At 41.9% G+C, this 22,753-nt stretch overlaps 1 protein-coding gene across 1 annotated transcript in view; it reads left to right on the top strand.

Moving 5' to 3' along the window:
* LOC118729618 (guanylate cyclase soluble subunit beta-2-like) overlaps window positions 1–22,753 on the top strand; it is a 75,754-nt gene that overhangs the window by 36,719 nt on the left and 16,282 nt on the right. The window contains exons 4-12 of the mRNA XM_036457086.2: window positions 1,622–1,782; window positions 4,068–4,167; window positions 5,070–5,266; window positions 6,222–6,333; window positions 7,521–7,624; window positions 9,066–9,282; window positions 12,317–12,637; window positions 15,786–15,934; window positions 16,494–16,640. Coding sequence (XP_036312979.2) covers window positions 1,622–1,782; window positions 4,068–4,167; window positions 5,070–5,266; window positions 6,222–6,333; window positions 7,521–7,624; window positions 9,066–9,282; window positions 12,317–12,637; window positions 15,786–15,934; window positions 16,494–16,640 — 1,508 coding nt within the window. The remainder of the gene's footprint in view (window positions 1–1,621; window positions 1,783–4,067; window positions 4,168–5,069; window positions 5,267–6,221; window positions 6,334–7,520; window positions 7,625–9,065; window positions 9,283–12,316; window positions 12,638–15,785; window positions 15,935–16,493; window positions 16,641–22,753) is intronic.

Consider the following 22,753-nt stretch of genomic DNA (forward strand, 5'->3'; position numbering starts at 1 on the left):
CCCAGCCATCTCTGTAGGAATTGGTTGTGGATAGTTCAGGAGGCCCGGAAGCCCCTGGCTGTGAATTCCAGATCAGGCCACCGCATCCCGGAACCTTCTAGGTTTCAGCCAGGGAGCTGGTCATGGTGAATGGCAGGTCTCCCGTCAACCTGAGCTTCTCGGACCTTCCCCAGGGCCCAGTATCATCACTGTAAAGGAGAGCATGTTCTCCCTCAGGTGCACAGGCCACCAGCACGGATGGATGCCCTGTCTCCTGTGCCAATGGTGAAACCCACCAGCAACCCCCACCTTAGGGGAGACCCCTTATTCCTCTGACTGCTGCTCAGAGGCTGTGGGATATGGTACAAAAGGAACCAAATTTAGGGTTAGAGTCCCTGCAACTCTGTTGATTTGGGTCAATTCACAAAGACGACTCTCATCATCAACAGCCTCAGCTGTAAAGCAGGGGACCTGATAATAGAGGTTTCTTTCTCACAAGGTTTTGGCAAACATTTAGTAAAATAACAGGGATTAATATGTCTTTTAGAAATTTAAAAATATTCTTAAAAAACACTGACTGCCTCTCCACAAAGCAAACAATGGCAGATCGTGTGTTCCAAACATGCAGGCAGGGGCAGCAGCCCCAAGAATGCTCCAACCCCACCCCCAGGAGTTTATCAAGCACCGACGGTGTGTCAGCCAGGAAGGCTTAGAAAGAGGTAACTGCCCTTCCGAATTGTCATCCAGATGGGAAAGAAAGAAAAATGCAGCACTCAGGAGAAGAGAATTCGGTGTGACCTGGGATATTGAGAGAAATCTTTAATGAGAATGTGGTGTCCATTCTGCACCTTGAAGGGAGACCAGGTGTGGACAGGAAGAGAGAGAAAAGGGAAGTCATTACATGCATTTGGTATTATCTTTTGGGTAAATCAGGATACTATAAGTGTGTTGGTATTTTTAGTTGGAGTAATTATTTCTCAGAAGTAGCTTTTAAAAATATATACATACTTTATTGATTTTTTTTTTTACAGAGAGGAAGGGAGAAGGATAGAGTTAGAAACATCAATGAGAGAGAAACATTGATCAGCGGTCTCCTGCACACCTCCTACTGGGGATGTGCCCCCAACCAAGGTACATGACCTTGACTGGAATTGAAGCTGGGACCTTTCAGTCCACAGGCTGACGCTCTATCCACTGAGCCAAACCAGTTAGGGCCTCCAAAGTAGCTTTTTATCCTGGTGAAAGGCCATTGTGTTTAATGATGTCTGGAGGTGGTAGAGAAATTGCAGAGGCCACACCCTGCCCAGCCAGCGTGAACCTCACCTGGATTCAGCCATCACGAGGCTATGCAGCTCGTAGCCCCTCTGGCCTGCGGAGAAGTTTCTGCCATGGGGGCGTGGCAGAGATCCAAGGAGAGCACCGGGGACTCCTGTGTAATGAGCACCTACCAGGTGCCAGGGGTGCACTGAGCTCCTCCAGACTTCGTGTTTTTGTTGGCATTTTACTGATGAGGAAAGTAAAGCCTTAGCCTTAGAGAGAAGTTCAGCAACATATCACAGAGCCAGGAGTTTAACTTTTTGGAAATAATGAGAACAAACATTTGCAGGTGCTTTTATTTTGGGGTCTGCTTTGCATTTCTCAGGTGTCTCCATGGAAGCCGTTCTGAAACTCTTTGGAGAACACTTCTTTAAATTCTGTAAGAAGTCTGGCTATGACCGGATGTTACGGACACTGGGAGGAGATCTCACGGAGTTTATTGAAAACCTAGATGCCCTCCACAGCTACCTTGCACTCTCTTACCAGGTAAGGTGCTCTGCCACTGGTCTGGGTGGTCCTGAGAAGATCTGCCTGTAGGCATTCTGGGTCATTCGGGGCCATCTCCCTGCCTCACCCCAGGGCAGGCAGTTGCAAGGGGCTGCAGAATCCTTGGTACCTGGTGTCCGGGGACTGAGGAGTGTTCTTGGGAAAGGAATGGAAAATGTGTGCCTGTTGGCTACTTTTATAAATCAGTCAGCCCTAAAAGAAGGGCAAGCTAGAGAGGCCAGCTTTGTGGTAGAGGATGGCCTGTTCAATGGGGTTGGTGTGGGTTTGGAATTAAGTCCAGAAAATTGATCATAACAGGAACTAAGTCTGGGAAACAGCCAGGCTTCAGTGGATTTGCAAAATCTCTCCTCAGGTTTCCTGGCCTTGATGGAGCTGATAAAAAGCTTCTGTAGCCAGATTCATTTATTCATGTATCAGAGGGGAAGACTTGACAGGGCCAAGAGCCAGAATCGGACACCATCCAATTCCGGTTAACCCATGGTTTGCCTGAGGTTTTAGCAAACCAATTTCCCTATTGGGGAGTGTCCTTCTGGAATTAAAGCCTTGGTTTTCTTGTTTGTAGAGATCATCAAAATTCAAACACTTAGACTCCCTTTTCTGTGTTAGAAAATAAAACGCTTTAGTGAAAACATGAAGCGACATTTATACATATCATAATAATAGTTCATTATCTTATATTAGTTTATATTTACTTTAGGGCCCTTTATAGTTTACCATTTTTGTATTTAGTGCTTATCACCACCTTAAAGGACTGCTGTGAGGATGGAATGAGATAATGTATGCTAAAATGTTTCATAATCATAGTGCACCCTTACAGATGTCAAAGGGAAAACTATTATTTCCTCCTGTCCCCAGAGAGGGAATAAGAGGCTTAGAAACCTTAATTGACTTCTACGTACTAGGATGAGTAACTGGGTCTGTCCTATTGTTACAATGTGAACAACTCAAGAATGGAGACAGTGCCCAGGCAGTGTGGTTCCGTGGTTAAACATTGACCTATGAACCAGGAGGTCATGGTTCAATTCCTGGTCAGGGTATATGGTTGGCTGCAGCCTCAATCCCCAGTGGAGTGCATGCAGGAGGCAGCTGATCAATGACTCTGTCTCGTCATAGACGTTTTTGTCTTTCTCTCTCCCTTCCTCTCTGAAATAAATAAATATCCTATATAATAAAAGTCCAGCGACCGAACGGTCGTGAGGGGGAAATAGTTTCAGGAGTTAGTCTATTTTAATTTAGTCCTTCTATAATCCTTTATTTTTCCCACTATGCAGGGTTTAGATATAATTTTAAAATAACATTTAATTTCCTGTTTTATCACATAATTTTATATGTGATGCTTCAAATCTTTTTTATATTCTGTCAATATACAAATATATACATACACATATAAGCACATACTACCGCCATGTATATACTTTTGGAAAGATAAAATAATTATTTTGGGGGAAAACTTCTCATTTTAACTGGCAACTCTCCCAACACACACACACACACACACACACACACACACACACACACACCTCCCCCACATCCACTCCACCATGGGAGAGAGCAAAGATCTCAGACAGAAAGCACCTCACTCTGTTTCTTCACTCAGACCAAAAGCTGTGAGCCAGGGTGCTGAGCTGCCACTGATCAAGCAGGGACCTCTCTCCCCTGACAGAGTCCTCATCCTCATTTCTTGACATTCGTCTAGCATGACATGGTGCATTCTTGGGTGACAATGCTTATTCTTGGAGAAAAATGATCTCTGCTGATGTATCCTTGATTTTTTCAAATGTGAAAATTTTCACTACACAGGACATTATCCTTCCAGAACAAGAAATAAACTCTTATCCACTTGCAAATTCCTCTGAGCCCCTGATCTTTCTGAAAGTGAAGATATATATCCACGGTAACATGGTAGTAAACCAAGCATGGCAACCCTCGGAGTGAGGGGAAAGCAGCATGATAGGTGGAAAGGCTTCGAAAGGGTCAAAATGTTGTCCTACTATTAATTTAACTTTAGTTGCCCTGAGCCTCAGTTTTCTCCTCTTTAAAATGAAGGTCATACTAGCATATAGAGTTGGTTAGGGGGTTAGCTATAATATAATTCCTGACTATAGGGGCCATGGTAAATTTTCTGTTTGTATGAGTGGGGGTGGGGGTGGAATATAGTTCTGTGTGCTGGAATGGATAAGTACTTTTGTCTCACAAAGCCTGAAAAAGCATAATTTAAACAACTTGCATCCACTGGGAAAAAACATGCTGTGTTTTTTAATTAGGAGATGAATGCACCATCGTTTCGCTTGGAGAAAGGAGCAGACCAGAAAATGCTTCTCCACTACTACTCTGATAGAAGTGGTCTGTGCCACATTGTTCCAGGTATGTGGACAGCTTACCCAGCCCCCCAGCTAGGAGGTCTCCGTGGCTTTCCCCACAAATGCTTTAGAGGGCTCAGAGCCAGCAGTGGGCGGGAGGTTAAACTTCATCCCTTCCAGTGTCTGACTCTACCACCTTCACCATTACTCCCAAAGTTCTGAGTCTTTAAAATAAGCTTTCAAAGTGCCAAAGAAAGGAATAATTTCCACTTTTATTTCAACACTGAAAATTATGCTGGTTTTTAAATAGGTGTGATAATTCTGCATATATTCTTTTGTATCAACTTCTTTGTGCTCAGCATTATAGAAAAATCATCCTTTTCCCATGTTCATAGTTCATATGGTCTGCAAAAACACCATCTTCAGCGGCTGAATGATATTCAACATTGTAATTAGCCAGGCCCCTATTGTCGATATCTTAGTTGATACCATTGTTGTTATTGTAAGCAGTACTCTGATGAACATCTTCAGACATGCTTTTACCTGTTTTATATAACCCTGGGTTAGATTCCCAGAGGAACACTTTAAAAACATGATCCTTAATACTTTTACAATGAATTTTGATTACATTATTTCCAGAGTTCATTTAATAAGTTAAATACTTTCCTAAAATAAACCAAGACAAAAAAAGATGCTTAACTAGAAATTAGAGTGGCAGGGGTATACTTGTTTAGCCATGTTTAGCTTAACTCTCTGTAAAGTTATTTTATTTTTTAATTTTATTAATATCTCATATCCTGCTTGTCTTGAGGCAGGGCATGGACTTGGTGAACTCTGGAATAGTCATCAGAAGTTGTATAACTTGATTATTTTATTATTATTATTATTATTATTATTATTATTATTTTGTTGACACAACTGCCTTCTGCCATCCCTCAATAATAGGTGTTCTTCTGCTGGCTACAGGTATCATTGAGGCTGTGGCCAAAGACTTCTTCAACATTGATGTGTCCATGGATATCCTGGACGTGAATGAGGAAGCAGAGAGGACAGGGAAGAAGGAGCACGTTGTGTTTCTGATTGTGCAGAAGCCTCACAGACAGATGAGAAGGGCAAAGCCAAATAGGTTACAAGACTGTCAGGACATCCAGAGAGACCAACAGGTACTGGGTTTGCTGTGTCCTCAGAAAGCATAGTTCCTCCTGGTGAGAGTGTCAACTGGACCTTCTACTAGTGGATTAAGCAGGGATTCTCATTCTTAGCTATTGGCATTCTGGACTAAATAATTCTTTGTTGTGATGGACTCTCCTGTGCATTATAGGATGTTTAGCATCACCTCTGGTCACCAATTAGATGCTAGCAGCACCCTGTCCCCCCACCCCAACTGTGGCAATTAAAAATATCTCTAAGCATTTCCAAATGTCCCAGGTAGGTGTATGGAACAAAATCACTCCTAGTTGACAACCACTTGTTTAAGGTAACCTAAAGATATGTTGGGAAGCTTTCTGGGGTTCACCTTAGCCTGGAAAATTTTCACCTATAAAAATACCAATATAAAGGTTTTGAAATTCGACCCTGTGGCTTATTTCGCAATCTATCCTAAAGTAAATTGACCTTTCAAGTCCTTGGTGCCCATTTATGCACCTGGGATCAGTCAGGGGCCTGGAGTGAGCTCATGATCCCGTGGTTGGCTGCCTCAGTTGTGACTTCTGTTTAGGCACTGCGTATAATAGATGCACAGCTCTCCATCCACATGGCTTGTACAAATATCCAGACAAGCCTGTGGTTCCTAGAGCACACAGTGTTTATATCGTACAGCAATCCAAGCCCACCTCAGATCTGTTCACTGCAGAGTCTACAACCATGGGAAGAGAAGATGACCATGTGAGATTTTCCTGCCTGCCCACTCTTATAGAAAGTTCTTGCTGCCTTTGAGAGAGAACCAGCCTGAGGATTAATTATATAAAAATGTTGGGGCTTACAAAGTCTTGGTAGGCCTGACCTTGCAGCTCTTGCTGTTCCCGTGACCCCAATCATAGCACATAGGGCTTGTGCATCTCCAGTTCCATGACCAGTCATGTGACCAGACGCACATGCTTCTCTCCCTGTCATCTGCAGGCCCTCGAGGCAGCTTTCCTACGGATGAAGGAGAAATATTTGAGCATCTCTGTTTGCCCTGTGAGGAAATCTCGCTGGGAAGTTGTGAGAAGTATAGTCATGTTTGGAAAAGGTGAGTGGGCTACTCTCCCAACCTTGACTCCCAAGGGTGATTGCACAGAAAAGGGCAAAGTCCTCAATGATTGCCGTGTTACTGATTCTGCAGAAATTGGATTTGGCTGGTATGGTTTTTAAATTTAAAATGTCAGACTCTAACTTGCCCCTTTGATTTGTGCTGGGTGACATGGAGATACAGTCTCCCCTGTCACCAGGGAAAGCCACTGGAAAGAGGGTTGGAATCAGTCCTACTGGGTGACTGTGCTGAAGAGAAGGAAGAAGAGTACTGACATAGTGTCAAGAACAATGAATCGTCCATGGCTCCTCGGGCCTTCTGCACTGGCACGCATTTCTGGCCTCGAAGTCTGTGATGAATAAGCATGGCGTCCAGTAATGCAAAGGACACTGGGTCGAGAGGCAGTAGAGCAGATTTCTGGCTCTGCCCCTGGGGAGCTGTGTAACCTTGAACAAGGCCCTGCTTCTTCCATCTGAAAAGTGAAGGCCGTGGTCTCTCTGCTGGCTGGTCTCAGCATCGGCACCTAATGCCTGAGTCAGACTGAGGGCTCTGACCCGCCAGGAGAGGGAGCGGGAGCGGGCGCGGCCTCACCACGGCCCCTGGACCATGATGACGTGCATCTGGGAGAAGGTCTGCGGGGCTCAAAGGGCTGCATTTTAAGTCCCTCAAGCCATGGCACGCTACTCACAGACACAATTGACATCCTTTGTCTAGGACATTTTCATATCAAAAAGGCTCCATTTAGAATCTCTACCCTCTGCCAAATAGGGCTGTTGGTTAAATTTTAATGTGCCACCCAAAACTGTCAGTCTCAAAAGCTCCATGGCAAATGTCCCTGACGCTGGCCCGGGCACACACGCTCTGCTCTGTGAGCTCATTGTCTGGCTGTCACTGTTTCAATGCAGACTCTGTTTTCATGGCGAGGCGTAATTGGCCTAGAAACTCTTCAACGGCAGGCAGAAATTTGGCGGGGGCAGGGGCACTTCTCAACCTGGTAGCAAGTTTTCCGTTGGTTTTAATTTGGAAGAGGAATTGCCACGGCCATCTGGAGATGCGGAGGGAGCCGGGCAGGAGCGTGGGGACGGCACTTGCCTGGGAAACATGTAGGGTGCTGCCCTGAGCGCCGCGCTGTGCCAGGCTGGGGGCGCCAGTAGTCTGTGAACAGGACTTTCTCTTTTTGCGTCCAGGGCATCTCCGGAACACTTTTGAGCCGATTTATCCCGAGCAGCTCTGGATGGAAGTTAAGACGTTCTGCAGTGCTTTTCCTTTCCACGTCGTGTTTGACGAATCAGTAAGGGGCTCTTTCTCTCTGTGGCGTGGATTGGGGGCATTCTGGGCACCTGAGCATGTTGTAGAGTTATTACAACTGGGAGTGACTTTCAGGTTCCTGAAGAGTGCCCAGGGCTTGGGAGACCAGGATTTGGCTTCAGAGGTCCGTGGACACCCTTTTCATTGCAGCAGCCTCCAGAGACCAGAAGGCAGCATCTTCTCAGTAAAACTGGGAAGAAGCAGTGCCGAGAGGTCTGAGCTAGTGCATGCATAAGGAGGTTTGCCACTAGGGCAAAGGGAAGTGACACTGAAACTCACAATCCCATTAAATAAGGGGACACTGTCCTTAGCAATGGCAGAGGAGTTCTAAATGTGACCACTCATCAACCTTCCGCCACCATGGGTGTGCCATCCCACTGAGCTTTACTTTCTGCCCCTTGAAGGTGGGAAGAGGCCAGTGCTAACTTATGCCGCTGCTCTGTGGGTGTGGTGAGAATGACCACTAACAAGTAATGTTGGTCCACTTTCAATTTCCTTGGATAAAATATATGTCAACTAAATTGATTATGAACTCATTAAAAGCCCAATTGGGCAAAGTAAATTTGGCTCAAAGGATTAGTTAAAATGCTATCAGCCATTGTGACTTTCTCCGTTATTTATTTGAATGCATAAATATGGTAAATCATCCCTTATGAGTGAACTTCTGGTTACAGAGTCTATGGCATTTACTCATTTGAGGATCATCTGAGCTTGCAAAAAATTTATCTAATTGAGGAAATCAAACACCACATAAGAACTAACTAGGAAATTATACCTCAGTTTTCCCTAATGTCCCAAGGATATCATTATTGCTACTATTAATATTTTAAATTCTGATTTACTTTTAAAAATCCATTTATTTTTAAGTTTGGGGAATAGAATAACAGAAAATTTGATGATGCTAATTCATAAAGTGAGGTTATGTCTGTAGCCTCCCAAAGTCCCCGTGGTTGTAAAGCTAAGTGTGCTTGGACAGCTGGTATAGCAGTGGGCACTTCATGTAAAGGGTTCTCACTTCACTCCTTCCTCCTGTGTGTTCCCTGGACCCAGCTTACATATCAGGTCCAAATGCAATATAATTTTCTAGTTTCTTTATTAATTGATTCTAAACAGAGGAAGAGAGAGGGAAGTCTCACAGAGCTAGGAAAGCACCATTAGCCCAACTGAGAGCTTTAACTTCTGTTTCTTGTTAGTCAGAGATATGCTTTTGAGTACTTCAAAAATATTGTTTTTCTCTTTCAGAGATTAGCTGCAGATTTGAGTTTTAAAATAACATTTGTTACTCCCCTGGTGTCTATCCCATTTTATTGACACCTCTCCCCCCAGTGAGTCACACATCATGGCCAGAAAGATATTTCCAAGGGAACGTCAATGGTGCAGGTTGCTTTCTGTTCCTTAGTCTGACATCTGTCCTCTGTGCATAGCTGAGGGTCAAGCAAATGGGAGTGAATATTCAGAAGTATGTCCCAGGACTTCAAACCCAGAAGATTCGATTAGATGAATACTTCTCCATCGTTCATCCTCAAGTTACCTTCAGCATTCCCAGCATCTGCAAATTTATCAACAGTCAGTTTGTCCTGAAGGCACGGAGAGAAATGATGCCTGAAGCATGGAAACGTCAACCCACCCTCAAACTCCGAGGTAGTAGCTCAGCCCTTCGCCCTTGCTCTCTGCTGCTTGGGAGACTGGTTAGAAATGAAAGAGGCAGAGCCTTCCAGTCTCCTCAAAAAAGCTGGATAAAAAGTGGGGCAGGGGTTGCATTCAAAACAGTTATTTTCCTTCCGTTTCTATTTGGCTTGATTTATAAGCAATATATTTTAATTCCTCAAGTAATTCTGGTTTAGACACAAATAGACTCTAATTATATATCATTCTATTCAAAAGATAGACATTAAATTAGTACCAGTAGTACCATGTGCATTATATGGCATGTTTTGTAAAATATTAAAATATATTTTATTTTATATATTATAGAATAAAATTGTAGCCTCTGTTACCAAAATTTTTAGAGTGCACATGGTACCATTGGTATTAACATAACATCTATATTTTGTATAATAACCTGATCATTTGACCTATAGTTAATAGGGCACACATTTTGCTTTCATTTTAGTTTCTTTGTGGTAATTTAACATAACATAAATATAGCAAATAAGACATTTAAAAAGCTACTACAAAGATGAAAGAAAGTATCAAATTCAATTCAAACTATAGTAAATAGAGATGCAAAAAACAAAAAAGTTATAAAATATAGCAACAATGACATAAAATATGGGGGGGGGGCGGTAAAAATGTATCAACTTAAAATAAATTGCTATCAGTAAAGAATGGTACAGATAAACCTCATTGGAAGCCACAAACCAACAACTTAAAAAAGACATACAAGAATAAAAAAAGATATGAACAAAAAGGCTCTATTGAAAACAAACAAACAGAACATAAAGAAAGAGATCAAGGCGGGGGTGGGGAGGATGGAGGAACAGAGAAGAAATATAAAAACAACCAAGACAATTAACAAAATGGCAATAAGTACATGCTTGTCAATAATTACTTTAAATGTAAAGGGATTAAATGCTCCAATAAAATGGCATAGTTAAGGTGGCTGAATGGATTAAGAAACATGACCCATCATGTATTGCCTACAAGAGACTCACTTCAAATCAAAAGACACAGGCAGACTGAAAGTGAACAAATAGAAAAAGATATTCCATGCAAATAGAAACAAAAAGAAAGCTGAAGTAGCAATGCTTACATGAGACAAAATAGACTTTAAGACAAAAGTGGAATTGCTAGGTGTTATGATAATTCAGTTTCTAATTTATTGAGGAATTGCCACATTATCTTCCAAAGCTGCTATACTTTTTAAATTGTCATAAGGAGTGCACAAGAATCCCAATTACTCCGCATCCTCATGACTGCTTGTTATCTCCTGCTTTTTTGTTTTTTGTTCATAGGGAAGTATGCAGCTATAAAAAAAAAAGTTCTTACCCTTTGAGACAGCATGGAGGGTATTATGCTAAGCAAAATAAGCCAGTCAGAGAAAGAGAAGTATCACACGATCTCACTCATATGTGGAATCTAATGAACAATATAAACTGACAAACAAAATAAATGCAGAGACATAGAAGGATGGACCAGATTGATGAATCTCAGAGGAAAGTGGGTGGTAGGGGAGGTGGAAATAGATTAACCAACGAACTTACATGCATATATGCATAACCCATGGACACAGATAATAGCGTGGTGAAGGCCTGGGTGGGAGGTTGGAGGGGGGTGGACAGGTGAGAAGTAGAGAGGGTCAGTGGGAGAAAAAAAGGGGACATCTATAGTAATTTCAACAAGAATAAAAATTTAAAGAATAATAGCCCTAGCCTGTTTTGCTCAGTGGTTACAGCTTTGGCCCTTGGACTGAAAAGTCAAGGGCGTGTACCTGGGTTGCAGGCTCGATCCCTGGCCCTGGTCGGGGTGCATGTGTGAGGCAATCAAGTGATGTTTCTCTCTGTGTCTCTCTCCCTCCCACTCTCTAAAACACATGTGTCAAACACAAGGCCCGCGGGCCAAATCCGTCCCGCCAGGCCTTGCAATGTGGCCCGCACCGCGCTGTCATCACTGCACTCCGCTGCGTTTCCATCACAATGACAATTTATGACTGTTCAGTAAACCATTCGGCCCGCGATTTAGGCTGGATTTTAGATTTTGGCCCCTTCTCTGATTGAGTTCGACACCCCTACTCTAAAAAATCAGTGGGGGGAAAAGATCCTTGGGTGAGGATTAACAACAACAAAAAATAATAATAATAAAAGTAAAAATAAAAACATAATAAAAGAAATAAAAGCAGACATATACTGCAAAAATATTAACAGTATGTGATAAAATTGTGAGCAAATTTTTTCTTCCACATTTTCCTTTTTTGCAGTGAATGCATATTACTTTTATACTAAAATAATAAACATATATATTTTTAAAGAAATGTGTGTATTGAGTCTGAGAAGCAAGGTTTCCTCACAGTCATTGTCAGCATGGTATAGTATGAAGTTGTGAAATGCTAAAAGAGAAGACTACCAAGACAGAACCCTGGCCCTAACCGGTTTGGCTCAGTTGATAAAGTGACAGCCTGCAGACTAAAGGGTCTCAGGTTTGATTCCCATCAAGGACATGTACCTTGATTGCGGACTCATCCCCAGCAGGAGGTTGTGCACGAGGCAGCTGGTCGACGTTTCTCTCTCATCAATGTTTCTAACTCTCTATCCCTCTCCCTTCTTCTCTGTAAAAAAAAAGATTATATATATATTGAAAATACAGAGCCCTAGGGAACACCAATATTTAATGAATAAATAACAACAAACCTGAAGGAAGAATTGAAAGAAGTAGGGGGATCTCAGGGAGAAAGCAGTGTCAGGGAGGATGGCCTGCTTCTCGCCAGCAAGCAGCACGTTGGCTGACGAAGGAAAGCGGGGCAGCCTCCTGCAGGAGCAGATGTTTGGAGGCCGTGCAGAGAGGGGAGATAAAGACTTGGAGGCAGGAAGTATAGAAACTTTAACGAAATCTGGCTAAAACGGAAGGAGTGAGACTGCGCCCTGGCTAGAAAGGCTCACTGAGTGGTGATGGTCTGGGAGCCAGGTCCTCCCCTGTTGGTGACCGGCTTTCTTGTCACATGTCTCTCCGTGCTGGCCAGGCCAGATGATCTGGATGGAGGCCGTGCGGTGCATGATATACCTGTGCTCCCCGAAGCTCCGCAGCCTGCAGGAGCTGGAGGAGCGCCAGATGCATCTCTCTGACCTCGCCCGTCACGACACCACCAGGGATCTCATCCTGCTGAACCAGCAGCGACTGGCTGAGATGGAGCTGTCCACCCAGCTGGAGCGGAAGAAGGAGGAGCTGCGGATCCTCTCTAAACACCTGGCCATAGAAAAGAAGAAAACAGAGACCTTGCTTTATGCCATGCTACCCGAACACGTGGCCAACCAGCTGAAGGAAGGCAAAAAGGTGGCTGCAGGTAAGGCCCTCCCTCCCTGCCATAGGACCTCCGAGCGCGAGGCAGTGTGCCTTCGTGGTTAAGGGCATAGGATCTGAAACCAGGCAGATCTGGATTTGAATTCTGGCTCCATCGCTTCTGAGCAACGTGATCTTGGGTTACATACCTTCCGTTTATCTCCTGTCTACTTTGAGAATAATAAAAAGAATGCAGAAGTGAAATGGGGATTAAATAAAAATGCCTATCAGCTACACCAGCGTATATAATGTTCCCGGAAATTTAAAGCTGCATCCTAAGACTGGCCTTTGCCCAGGGGCCATGCACAGAGTGCTGCACTATGACTGGAAATTAGACACCTAAGCCTTAAACCAAGGGCTGCCTCTCAGGGCCCTTCTGGGAGAGCAAGCTGTTTCTGGAAGGAAGGATCTTGTGTTCACTCCGAACGTTCCATTTGTAGTGGGCATGTGTTCCTTCTCCAGCATGCAAGGTGAGCTTTCTTAGTGCCACGGTGCTATTCCAGGTCCTGGGGACACAAAATATTGTAGTTTGCAGTTTTGTGGGCTTGAGAGAGAGACACAGAATAAATTGGTGGGGGAGGGCACAGGCATGGCCAAAGGGAAGGGCATGAACATTCATTTAGGAGCAAGAATTGTGCCAGAATCTGTTAGACATTTTATGTTTGCTATTTCATTCAATTTTCTAAATATTTCTAAGAGGGAGGTGTTATTTATACTGTACAACTGAGCTAATTTACATTCACCCTAGCTTCTGAGTAAACCAATAAGTTTCTCTAATTCAAAAATTCATGCTCTTTCTACCACATAAGGGGCTGTGGAAACAGATAACAGGGAAGTTAAGAATAAATAGGTGGTGTTGTGAAGACATATAAAGTGTGTGGCACTTGAGTTGGGTCATGAGGCTGAATATGAGCAAAAAGGTAGTTGGTCTGAAGGTTGTGGGTTATTGTTAAGCTGAATATGAGCAAAAAGGAGGGGGCATTTGGGAGAGTGAGATGGTAAGAGGAAAGGTAAGGTCACGTAAAAATAAATACTGCAGGTATTGTCCTTAGAACATGGGGGACCTGGCAAAGTGGCGCCTATGAGGCTGGCAGATAGGATGAGGCTTAGGTGACAGAGTGATGAATCTGGATTACCATGGGGCAGAAAATTGCTTTAGATGTAGAAATTCAATTAAGTATTTTTCTTATAATGGAAGTGATCTGACTAGCTTTATAAATACTGGTACAAGTTTGGTTACAGTGCAGAGAACACACGTGAGGGAGGCACCCTGAGAGCACGCCCCATAAAGGTGCGGTTCAGTGCTGAGAAAGGCTTGAATTGAGACAGCAGGAGTAGGAATCAGCAGGATTTCATAACTGATAAAATGGGGAAGGTGAGAGATAGGATTAGTGATGAGTGTAAGGGTTATAGTGCGGGAAGATGCGATACTTTATCGTTAGAACAGAGAGAAGAGGCTTGAGGGCAGCAGAGCCCGGCCAAGTGCAGAGCTGTTGAGTGTGAAATGCCCATGGGAGACTCTACAACAAGACCTACAGGCGGTCAGGAATTGTAGGGAGAGCTCAACGGAAGTTCTGGGACAAAGAGCTGGGAGTTATCCCAGGGGGAGTGGTAGTTCATCACAGACCCTATGAATGGTGGAGAAGGTCACCTAGGGGGCATGAGGTGAAAATAGAAAACAATGTGTACTGAACTTTAGGGGACACCTATTATGTAAAAAGGGGGGAAAACCAGTGAAATATACTTAAAAAGGAGATGATAAAAATAGGAAGAATATTGAGAGAATGGTAGGCCAGAAACCACAGGGAATAGAAAGTTAGATGGATGGAGACTGTTATCATAGGAACAAATAATACAGAAGGCATCCAGCTCTGGTCAAAGAGATATCCATATAGTTATTTATTGAGCATCCACTATGTGCCAGGCCTGTTCTAGGTGCTGGGGTTACAGCAGAATTCAAAAAGGCCTCTCATCTGATGAAGCTTATCTTCCGATGGAGGAGATAGGCAACACCCTAATAAACAATCTTATATAAAGTATCATGCCGTGTAAGTCTTTTTTTTAAAAATATATTTTATTGATTTTGTACAGAGAGGGAGAGAGATAGAAACATCGATAAGAGAGAGTCATCGATCAGCTGCCTCCTGCACACCCCCCACTGGGGATATGCCCGCAACCAAGGTACATGCCCTTGACCGGAATCGAACCTGGGACCTTTCAGTCCCCAAGCTGACGCTCTATTCACTGAGCCAAACCGGTTTCGGCATGCCATGTAAGTCTTATGGGGTGGAGGGCAGCATTCAGAGTAAGAGGACACAGCTCTAGGAACTGTTATTTTCCATGGGGCATTCGGGAAAGTTCTCACTGAGGTGGTTCCATTCGAAATGGTAAGACAGAGCCCCCTGGGTATTTGAGGAAAGTGTGCCAGACAGAGGAAACAGCAGGTGCAAGGGCCGAGCAGGAGGCTGTGCTGGAGAAACAACAAGCAGGCCAGCTGGGCTGAAGGGAGCTAGAGGGAAGGATGGAGATATGAGGTCCGGGAGGTTGTGGGGAAGAGTAGGTCCCCTTTTCGGCCAGGGTAAGGATTTTGTGTTTGAATTTGAGTGTGTGGACATCATGGGAAATTTGAGGCAGAGGAACTAGGGATCTGACTTAAACAGGTCATCTGGCTGCTCTATGTAATTAGCAAGCATGGCGAAGGAGCTGAAACAGCCGGATGAGCTAAGGACATGGTGAGGATGTGGGAGTGTCACCGCTGCGCTTCATGGTGACGTCTCTACCAGCCTGACCCTGGCCTCCTGTAGTTCAGGCTCTGCCCACCCAACCCAGCCCGTTTCTGACATCCCACAGCACTTGGCACATCTTATTGAGCATCTGTTTTCTCTAGTGTCTCCCTCTCTAGACTGGGAGCCTCTTAAAAGCAGGGTCTGTGTCTACGTCACGTTATATGATTTTCCCAGAAGGATGACGAGCTCATAGCGGGCACCCCATAAATGTCAGTCAGCTGGGTGAATGGTGAACGGTCAGTGGCATCTGGCTCCTTTTCCTCAAGGCATAGTCAGATTTGGTTCACAGGGGGCACTTGAATTTAGAATTCGTGAAATTATTATCCTATGTCATTGGCTATTACTAATACCCAGTTTCTGTCGCAGGAGAATTTAAAACCTGCACCATCCTCTTTAGCGATGTGGTGACGTTTACGAACATCTGTGCTGCCTGTGAACCTATCCAGATCGTGGACATGCTGAATTCCATGTACTCCAAGTTTGACAGGTTAACTAGCGTCCATGATGTCTACAAAGTAAGTGTCTGTGTCCTGCAGGGCGGGCGTCTGTGCTCCCAGCAGGCAGGTCCTCAGTCGCAGGCCTTTCTCTTTACTGGTCTGGTGTTTGATGTGGATGAGAGCAGGGTGAGGAGGAAGAGCTCAAAGGGAACTGGAAGTATTTTATAAATTTTAGTTTCTTAGGAATCCCTCATGATATCCAATATTAAGATGCTTGAGGGGTGAGGTGGAGGTGGGCACACTGTTTTCCCAGAGAGGAGTTCTCCTGCTCTTTAAATTCAGCATCAAACCCAAACCCAGACAATGCATATTGAATACACAGCATCGTTCACCTGCCCCAGCAGCTTCCTCTCCCCTGGGAATTGTTTCCACCAGAAGCAGAGAGGCCTTTTGGCTTCCTTTGGGTTGTTTTCTGTCATTTTTCTTCCCACCTCCTTCTTCACACTCCTCATACCCCTAGCAAATAATTACCACCTTTGATATGGTCCTTCTACCAACATGTGAAAAACGACAGAAACGTCTAGTGATATGTGTGGAGCCTCCAGGAAAACCTCTGATACCCTCTTTCCCATCACAGGTGGAGACCATAGGAGATGCTTATATGGTGGTAGGCGGTGTGCCGGTGCCTGTCGGAAGCCATGCTCAAAGAGTGGCTAATTTTGCTCTGGGGATGAGAATTTCTGCGAAAGAAGTGATAAATCCTGTTACTGGAGAATCCATCCAGGTAGAGAGCACCTGGGTGGTTGCTTCTTCTTATTTGTCCGCTCAGATGCTTCCTGGGTGTGTTACAGGAATTCCAGTGAATGGTTTCTCCCAGCTCTTCTCTTCTCTTGCATATGTTTCTAAGTGACAGAGATATTAGTCAGGATATTATTGTTCCAACTCCTCTCAAATTTCAGAGGAGGCTTTGGAACCCAGGATTTTCACATGATTCACTGCAAGTTTCTCTGTCCATGATTTAGGACAGTGCTAAGCACGCCTCCTCGTTTACTTTGTGGGCTTCCATCCATGTTGGAAGCCAGCTCATTTATAATTCCACTTTTGTGTTCACACATTTCAACAAGTGGTCATGTTTACTAACTAGCCAACTTTTCCCGCTTAGAAAAGTTGTGAATCCAGCTTGCTGTTTGACAGGTTCAGAACTCGGGCTGAGGTGTGAGTCTGCCCCGCCAGCAGGCCAGACACCACGGTGCTGTCAGACTTCAGAGCAGCTGTCCCTCATGTGGCCATCAGTGAGGCGTCTGCTCTGCTTTCTCGCAGGAGCCGCTCCTGCAGCTAGTTTGCTCTATAAAAGTTGGGCAATTTAGGAAATGAAAAGTAAGTGTCCCCTTCTGTCTGCTCAGCAGATCCTAATTGGCCTGAGATGACTTAGAACAGTTTTTGCCTTTTAAAATTTAATAACTTCCCTGCTCTGATCAGTCAGATCTTCAAGTAGCCAACTAAAAAGGAATAAAACCAATTATAGGATGGAATAAACCCTTATGTAGGAGACTCTGATAATGTGTTCCACTCGCCCTCACCACACTAATTTTGAAGCTAAGAAATGCTGCAGATACTGGTCCTTGTGTCCACTGTGGTCTTCTGAGTAAAAATTGGCTTTAGGTAATTGCAAGAACATTATGTCCACAGTACTGGGCCTGTTGTATGCACACAGATACACCCATTAAATAAAACCCCCAATATAGGAAATAATAAATTAAGATGGGAGGTAATAAGGGAGTGGAGATAAGAGATGTGTTTAAAGGACTAATTGAAGTTATCAAAGAAAAAATAATTAACTGAAAATACACTGTTGTGTAAATAGTGTGTGTGTGTGTGTGTGTGTGTGTGTGAAAGAAGCATAACAACAGAGGTATATATCATGCTTCAACTGTAAGAATAAAATTAAACAGTAAATTACTGGAAACTCTCATGTAGATTTACTAAGGGGGGACAGAAAAAGGTATTATCATTTCTAAGGTAAGAATAGGGACATAATTAGGAGCATTTTAAAAATATATATATTTTATTGGTTATTTACAGAGAAGAAGGGAGAGAGATAGAGAGCTAGAAACATCGATGAGAGAGAAACATTGACCAGCTGCCTCCTGCACACCCACCACTGGGGATGTGCCCGCAACCAAGGTACATGCCCTTGACCAGAATCAAACCTGAGACCTTTCAGTCCACAGACCGACACTCTATCTACACTGAGCCAAACTGGTTTCAGCAGGAGCATCTTTAAATATCCATCAGAACAGCATGCCATGTGGGTTTATTTAAGGCAGTAGGAAAAAGACTAGAAACATTTATTTTCTCTCATAATATAATTGTCCTGCATTTCTTTTTCTTTCTTTTTTTCTACAAGATAATGAAACAAAGACAATTTTATTCAAATTCTCAAAAACTTATACTCAATGTGCTATTTCTAAAATGTATGTCATCCTTTATGTAATGACTTTTATTATTTTATCTTTCCTTTATAGCTGTTGTTTGTGGGGTGTTTTTTATTTTTTGGCTTTTCTTTATAGTCCTTCAGTAGAAGCCAGAGCCGTAAGTTGATCAGTTAGCATCTTCTGGCCTACTATTCTGACTAAGTATCTTCTCAATATGCATGGCCAACATCTGGCTTCTAAATGAAAGGCTTTTGGTCTTTTCAGTCACTCACTGATAGGGTGAGACTGCACTGTTACCATAATCACATGAATAATTTAGAATCAATCTTGGCATCCAGTTTTGCATTTCTAATCAAATTTACAATCCACCTTTAGCTTATTTTGTTGTCATATTCAGTTTATTTCATACTTAATTTCTACAGTTTTAAAATTAGTACTCTTTGAAGTCTATCATTTAATTCATATAGCCTTTAATATACATTTGCTGAGGTCATACGATGCACGAGACAGTATTACTAGGTGCTTTGAAGGATTCAGAGAAATATATAACAGGCTCCTTTTCCTAGAGGAATTTATAATCATATTTCAGGAGAGGATCTATAATGAAAACAAAAAGAAAAGTAAATCTGGTTAAGATGTAGAATGCTGAAAGAGACTTCTATTTCCATACTAGAACTTAAAAAACAAAAAGCAAGCCGAAACTGGTTTGGCTCAGTGGATAGAGCATCCGTCTGCGGACTGAAGGGTCCCAGGTTCGATTTCGGTCAAGAGCATGTACATTGGTTGCGGGCACATCCCCGGTGTGGGGTGTGCAGGAGGCAGCTGGTCGATGTTTCTCTCTCATTGATGTCTCTAGCTCTCTATCCCTCTCTCTTCCTCTCTGTAAAAAAAAAACAAAAAAAAAAAAAACAAAAAAAAACCAAAAAGCAAAGAAATATAAATGAGCTAAATTCTAGAAAATGTCAAGCTCTTTCAAGGAGAAGACATCCATAATTACACTAACTACTAGTAGAGCAGCAGAAGTGATCCACCAGAATCGAGGGTAAGGAGAAATCAGTCTAAATTTTAGTGAACATGTTATGGCCACACTGAGGCTGAAATGGCAGGTTAGAATCTCCCAAATCTTGTCTTTGATATGTCCTGGCCACAGAGGCTGTACCCGTCTACCACCTCTTCTCCATAGGCCTTCACCAAGTTCATAGGCTAGTCAGCCAAAGGCAAGGGATAAGGCAGGACAGGGGGAGAGATCTCAGTTCCTGAGGTATATAGGGCCTTCCCCAAATGCAAGGCAGTGGCCTATGGAGGGATGGTGCTAGAGTAGAAGAACTAAGAGAAATTCCTCTGAGGTACTCTTGTAGTTCACCAAGTATATTATTCAATACAATGACCCTTTGAAGTCTGGAGGCAGAGAGAAATCTCCTCAGATAGGGAGAGCCATGGTAGGACTGATGAGGTTCTCAAAACTGTTCAGATCCCCAGCTCTGCTGAGTGAAAGCCCTATCAGACTTTGTAACATTTGAAATCAGTGCTCTATAGAAACCAGCAATATATCTGGAAAAAGCCAAGACCCCACTCAGATACAGATAAACTCATTTAGCCTCCACTTTAGCAGTCTGTCGACGAATGAGTGTAAACTTTTCTGGTGGGTAAATATTACCTACCTCATTCTCTAATCTACTATCACACACAATATGGGACATATAATTAATTTAAAATATGAGATGCAAGAAAACACAAGAAAATGGTGATGTAGTATATAGCCAAGAGAGGAAATATTGATAGTTAATAGAAGCAGGTCTGTAGATGGCTTAGATATTGAAATTATTAAACGATTCTTGAAAATAACTATGATAAATATTGTGAAGGATCTACTGGAAAGGGGGAAGAAGTTTGAATCGATTGGAAACACACACGTATACTCTCTCTATTCTCTCTCTATTTATTCTCTATCAACCTATCTATTAATCAGTCTACCTATCTGGCCCATGGAAATAAAAACCATTATATCAGAAATCAGAAATAAATAATTCATTTTATGGAGTTAAAAGAGACTAGACAAAGTAAAGGAAAGTATCAAAGATTTTAAAAAAGCAAGGAATCATCCAAACTGAAAAACAAAAAATTATCCAAATTGAAACACAAAGAAGAAAATGGTGGAAAAAAAAAAAAAAAGACAATATGAAATAGATCACCATATATGGAATGGGAGTCCTAGAAGGAAAATAGAATGAATGAGAATGGCTCAGAAAAAAACATTTGAAAAAACAATGGTTAAAATTTTTCAATATTTATGAAAGATATCACCTCACATTTCTAATAGCTTAGCAAACTAAAACTGGATCAATACAATACATATAATATTCAATATATTGTCAAATATATCAAAAGTCCTACCAGTGCATTAAGGCAAAAAAAATAAATATAAGACATAAAAACTGGAGAGAAGTAGAATGATCATTATTCACAGCCCAAATAATAGTGCATCTAATAAATCTTAACAAGCTATAATAAATTACTATCTAAATAGTAAGTCTACCAAGGTCTCACTATGAAAGGACTATACACAAAAAAAGATTGAAATTTATATTCTAAGAAGAAAAAGTTAGAACATTAAATAAAACCAACTATATCTAGTCTTAAATTTTAGAAAAGAATAAAATTGAAAGACTTAGAATACAAATCTCAAGATTTATTCTAACACTAGAGTAATAGTGACAGGGTAGAAAATAAGTCATTGGAGCAGTATAGAGTATACATATTTAAGGTCCATTAATTTTTGACCAAGGCATCAAATCAATTCAGTGTGGGAAGGAACCCTTCTTGAGAAATGTTTCTGTTACAATTTAATATATACATAAAGAGAAAAATGTACATCAAACCTCCCTCAGTTTATATATACAAATTAATTTAATATGTAGCACAGACCTAACATAAATTCTAGAAATATAAAGCTTCTTCGAAGCAAATATAGGAGAATAGCTTCGTGTCTTTGGGGTAAGCATTTATTTCTTAAATAGGACACAAAAAGCACTAACAGTAAAAAAAAAAAAAAAAAAAAAAAAAAAAAAAAAAAAAAAAAAAAAAAAAAAAAAAAAAGAGAGAGAGAGATAAACTTTAATGCTGTGGGCCAATTGTGTCCCTCATGAAATTTATATATCCACATGTAACCATGTACATAGGGTTATTCAGCCAAAGGCTAGGGTTAAGGAAGGAAGAAGAAAGAAATGTTCACAGATCATTATTTGGAGGCAGGGCCTTTGAAGGGGTGATTACGTTGAGATGAGGAGTTAGGGTGGGCTTTAATCCAGCCATACTGGAGTCTTGATAGGAAGAGAAAGTTTAGATACATGAACAGATACCTGGGATACATGCACACAGGGAGAAGACTGTGCAAGGAGACTGTGCTGGCCGCCTGCCAGCCAAGGAGAAAGGCTGCAGAGAAGCCAAACCTGCTGACATCTTGATCTTGGACTTCCAGTCTCTAGAACTCTGAGAAAGTAAATTTCTGTTGTTCAAGCCACTCCGTTTGTGGTATTTGGTTATGGCAGCCCTAGTGGACCAATATATTCTTAGAATTTTTACATTTCTGTATATTAAATAAATTGAATATACAAAATCACGAAATGGAACAAATATAATATATATATATATATATATATATATATATATATATATAGAGAGAGAGAGAGAGAGAGAGAGAGAGAGAGAGAGAGAGAGAACCCCTATATATTAACAATAAAAAATAACTCAATTTTTTAAATGAAAAAAATATTGAAAAGGCTTTTCACAAAAGATATATGAATGGACAATGTTAACATATATAAAAATGTGTTTAGCAGCATTAGCCATCAGGGAAATGCAAATTAAAATCACAATGAGATGTCATTTCACACCCACTGTAAGACCAAATGGTGGTGAGACTGAGGACAACTGGAAGTGTCACAGTGCTGATAGGAATGTAGAATGCTTTCAACTTTTGACAGTTTTGGGGCAAAGTTTCTTTCTCCTTTCTTTCTTTTTCCTTTGGGAACATTAAATATACATCTATCTTGTGACCCAGAAATTCCACTTCTGGGTATTTAGCTGAGAAAAATGAAAATGTATGTCCATAAAAGGATCAGTACAAGAATATTCCTAATAGCTTCAAACTGGAAATAACCTAATGTTTATGTTTGGGAATAGAAGACTGAATAAATAAATTGTTATATATTCTTACAGTAGAATAGTATTGAGCAAAAAAAAAGGAATAAATAACTGGTACATACAACAGTATGGAGAAGCTCAAGGACATTATACTGCATAAATGAAGCCTGATTCAAAATAGGATATCCTATATAATAAAACCCTAATATGCTAAGTATCCAGGCGACTAGTTGATGGTTCAACTAATCAAAGGGCAAAGGGCAATATGCTAACAATATGCTAAGGCTGCTCAATCGCTTGCTATGACATGCACTGACCA

Source organism: Pipistrellus kuhlii, unplaced genomic scaffold, assembly GCF_014108245.1.
Source record: "Pipistrellus kuhlii isolate mPipKuh1 unplaced genomic scaffold, mPipKuh1.p scaffold_m20_p_3, whole genome shotgun sequence".
NCBI classification, from domain to species: Eukaryota; Metazoa; Chordata; class Mammalia; order Chiroptera; family Vespertilionidae; genus Pipistrellus; species Pipistrellus kuhlii.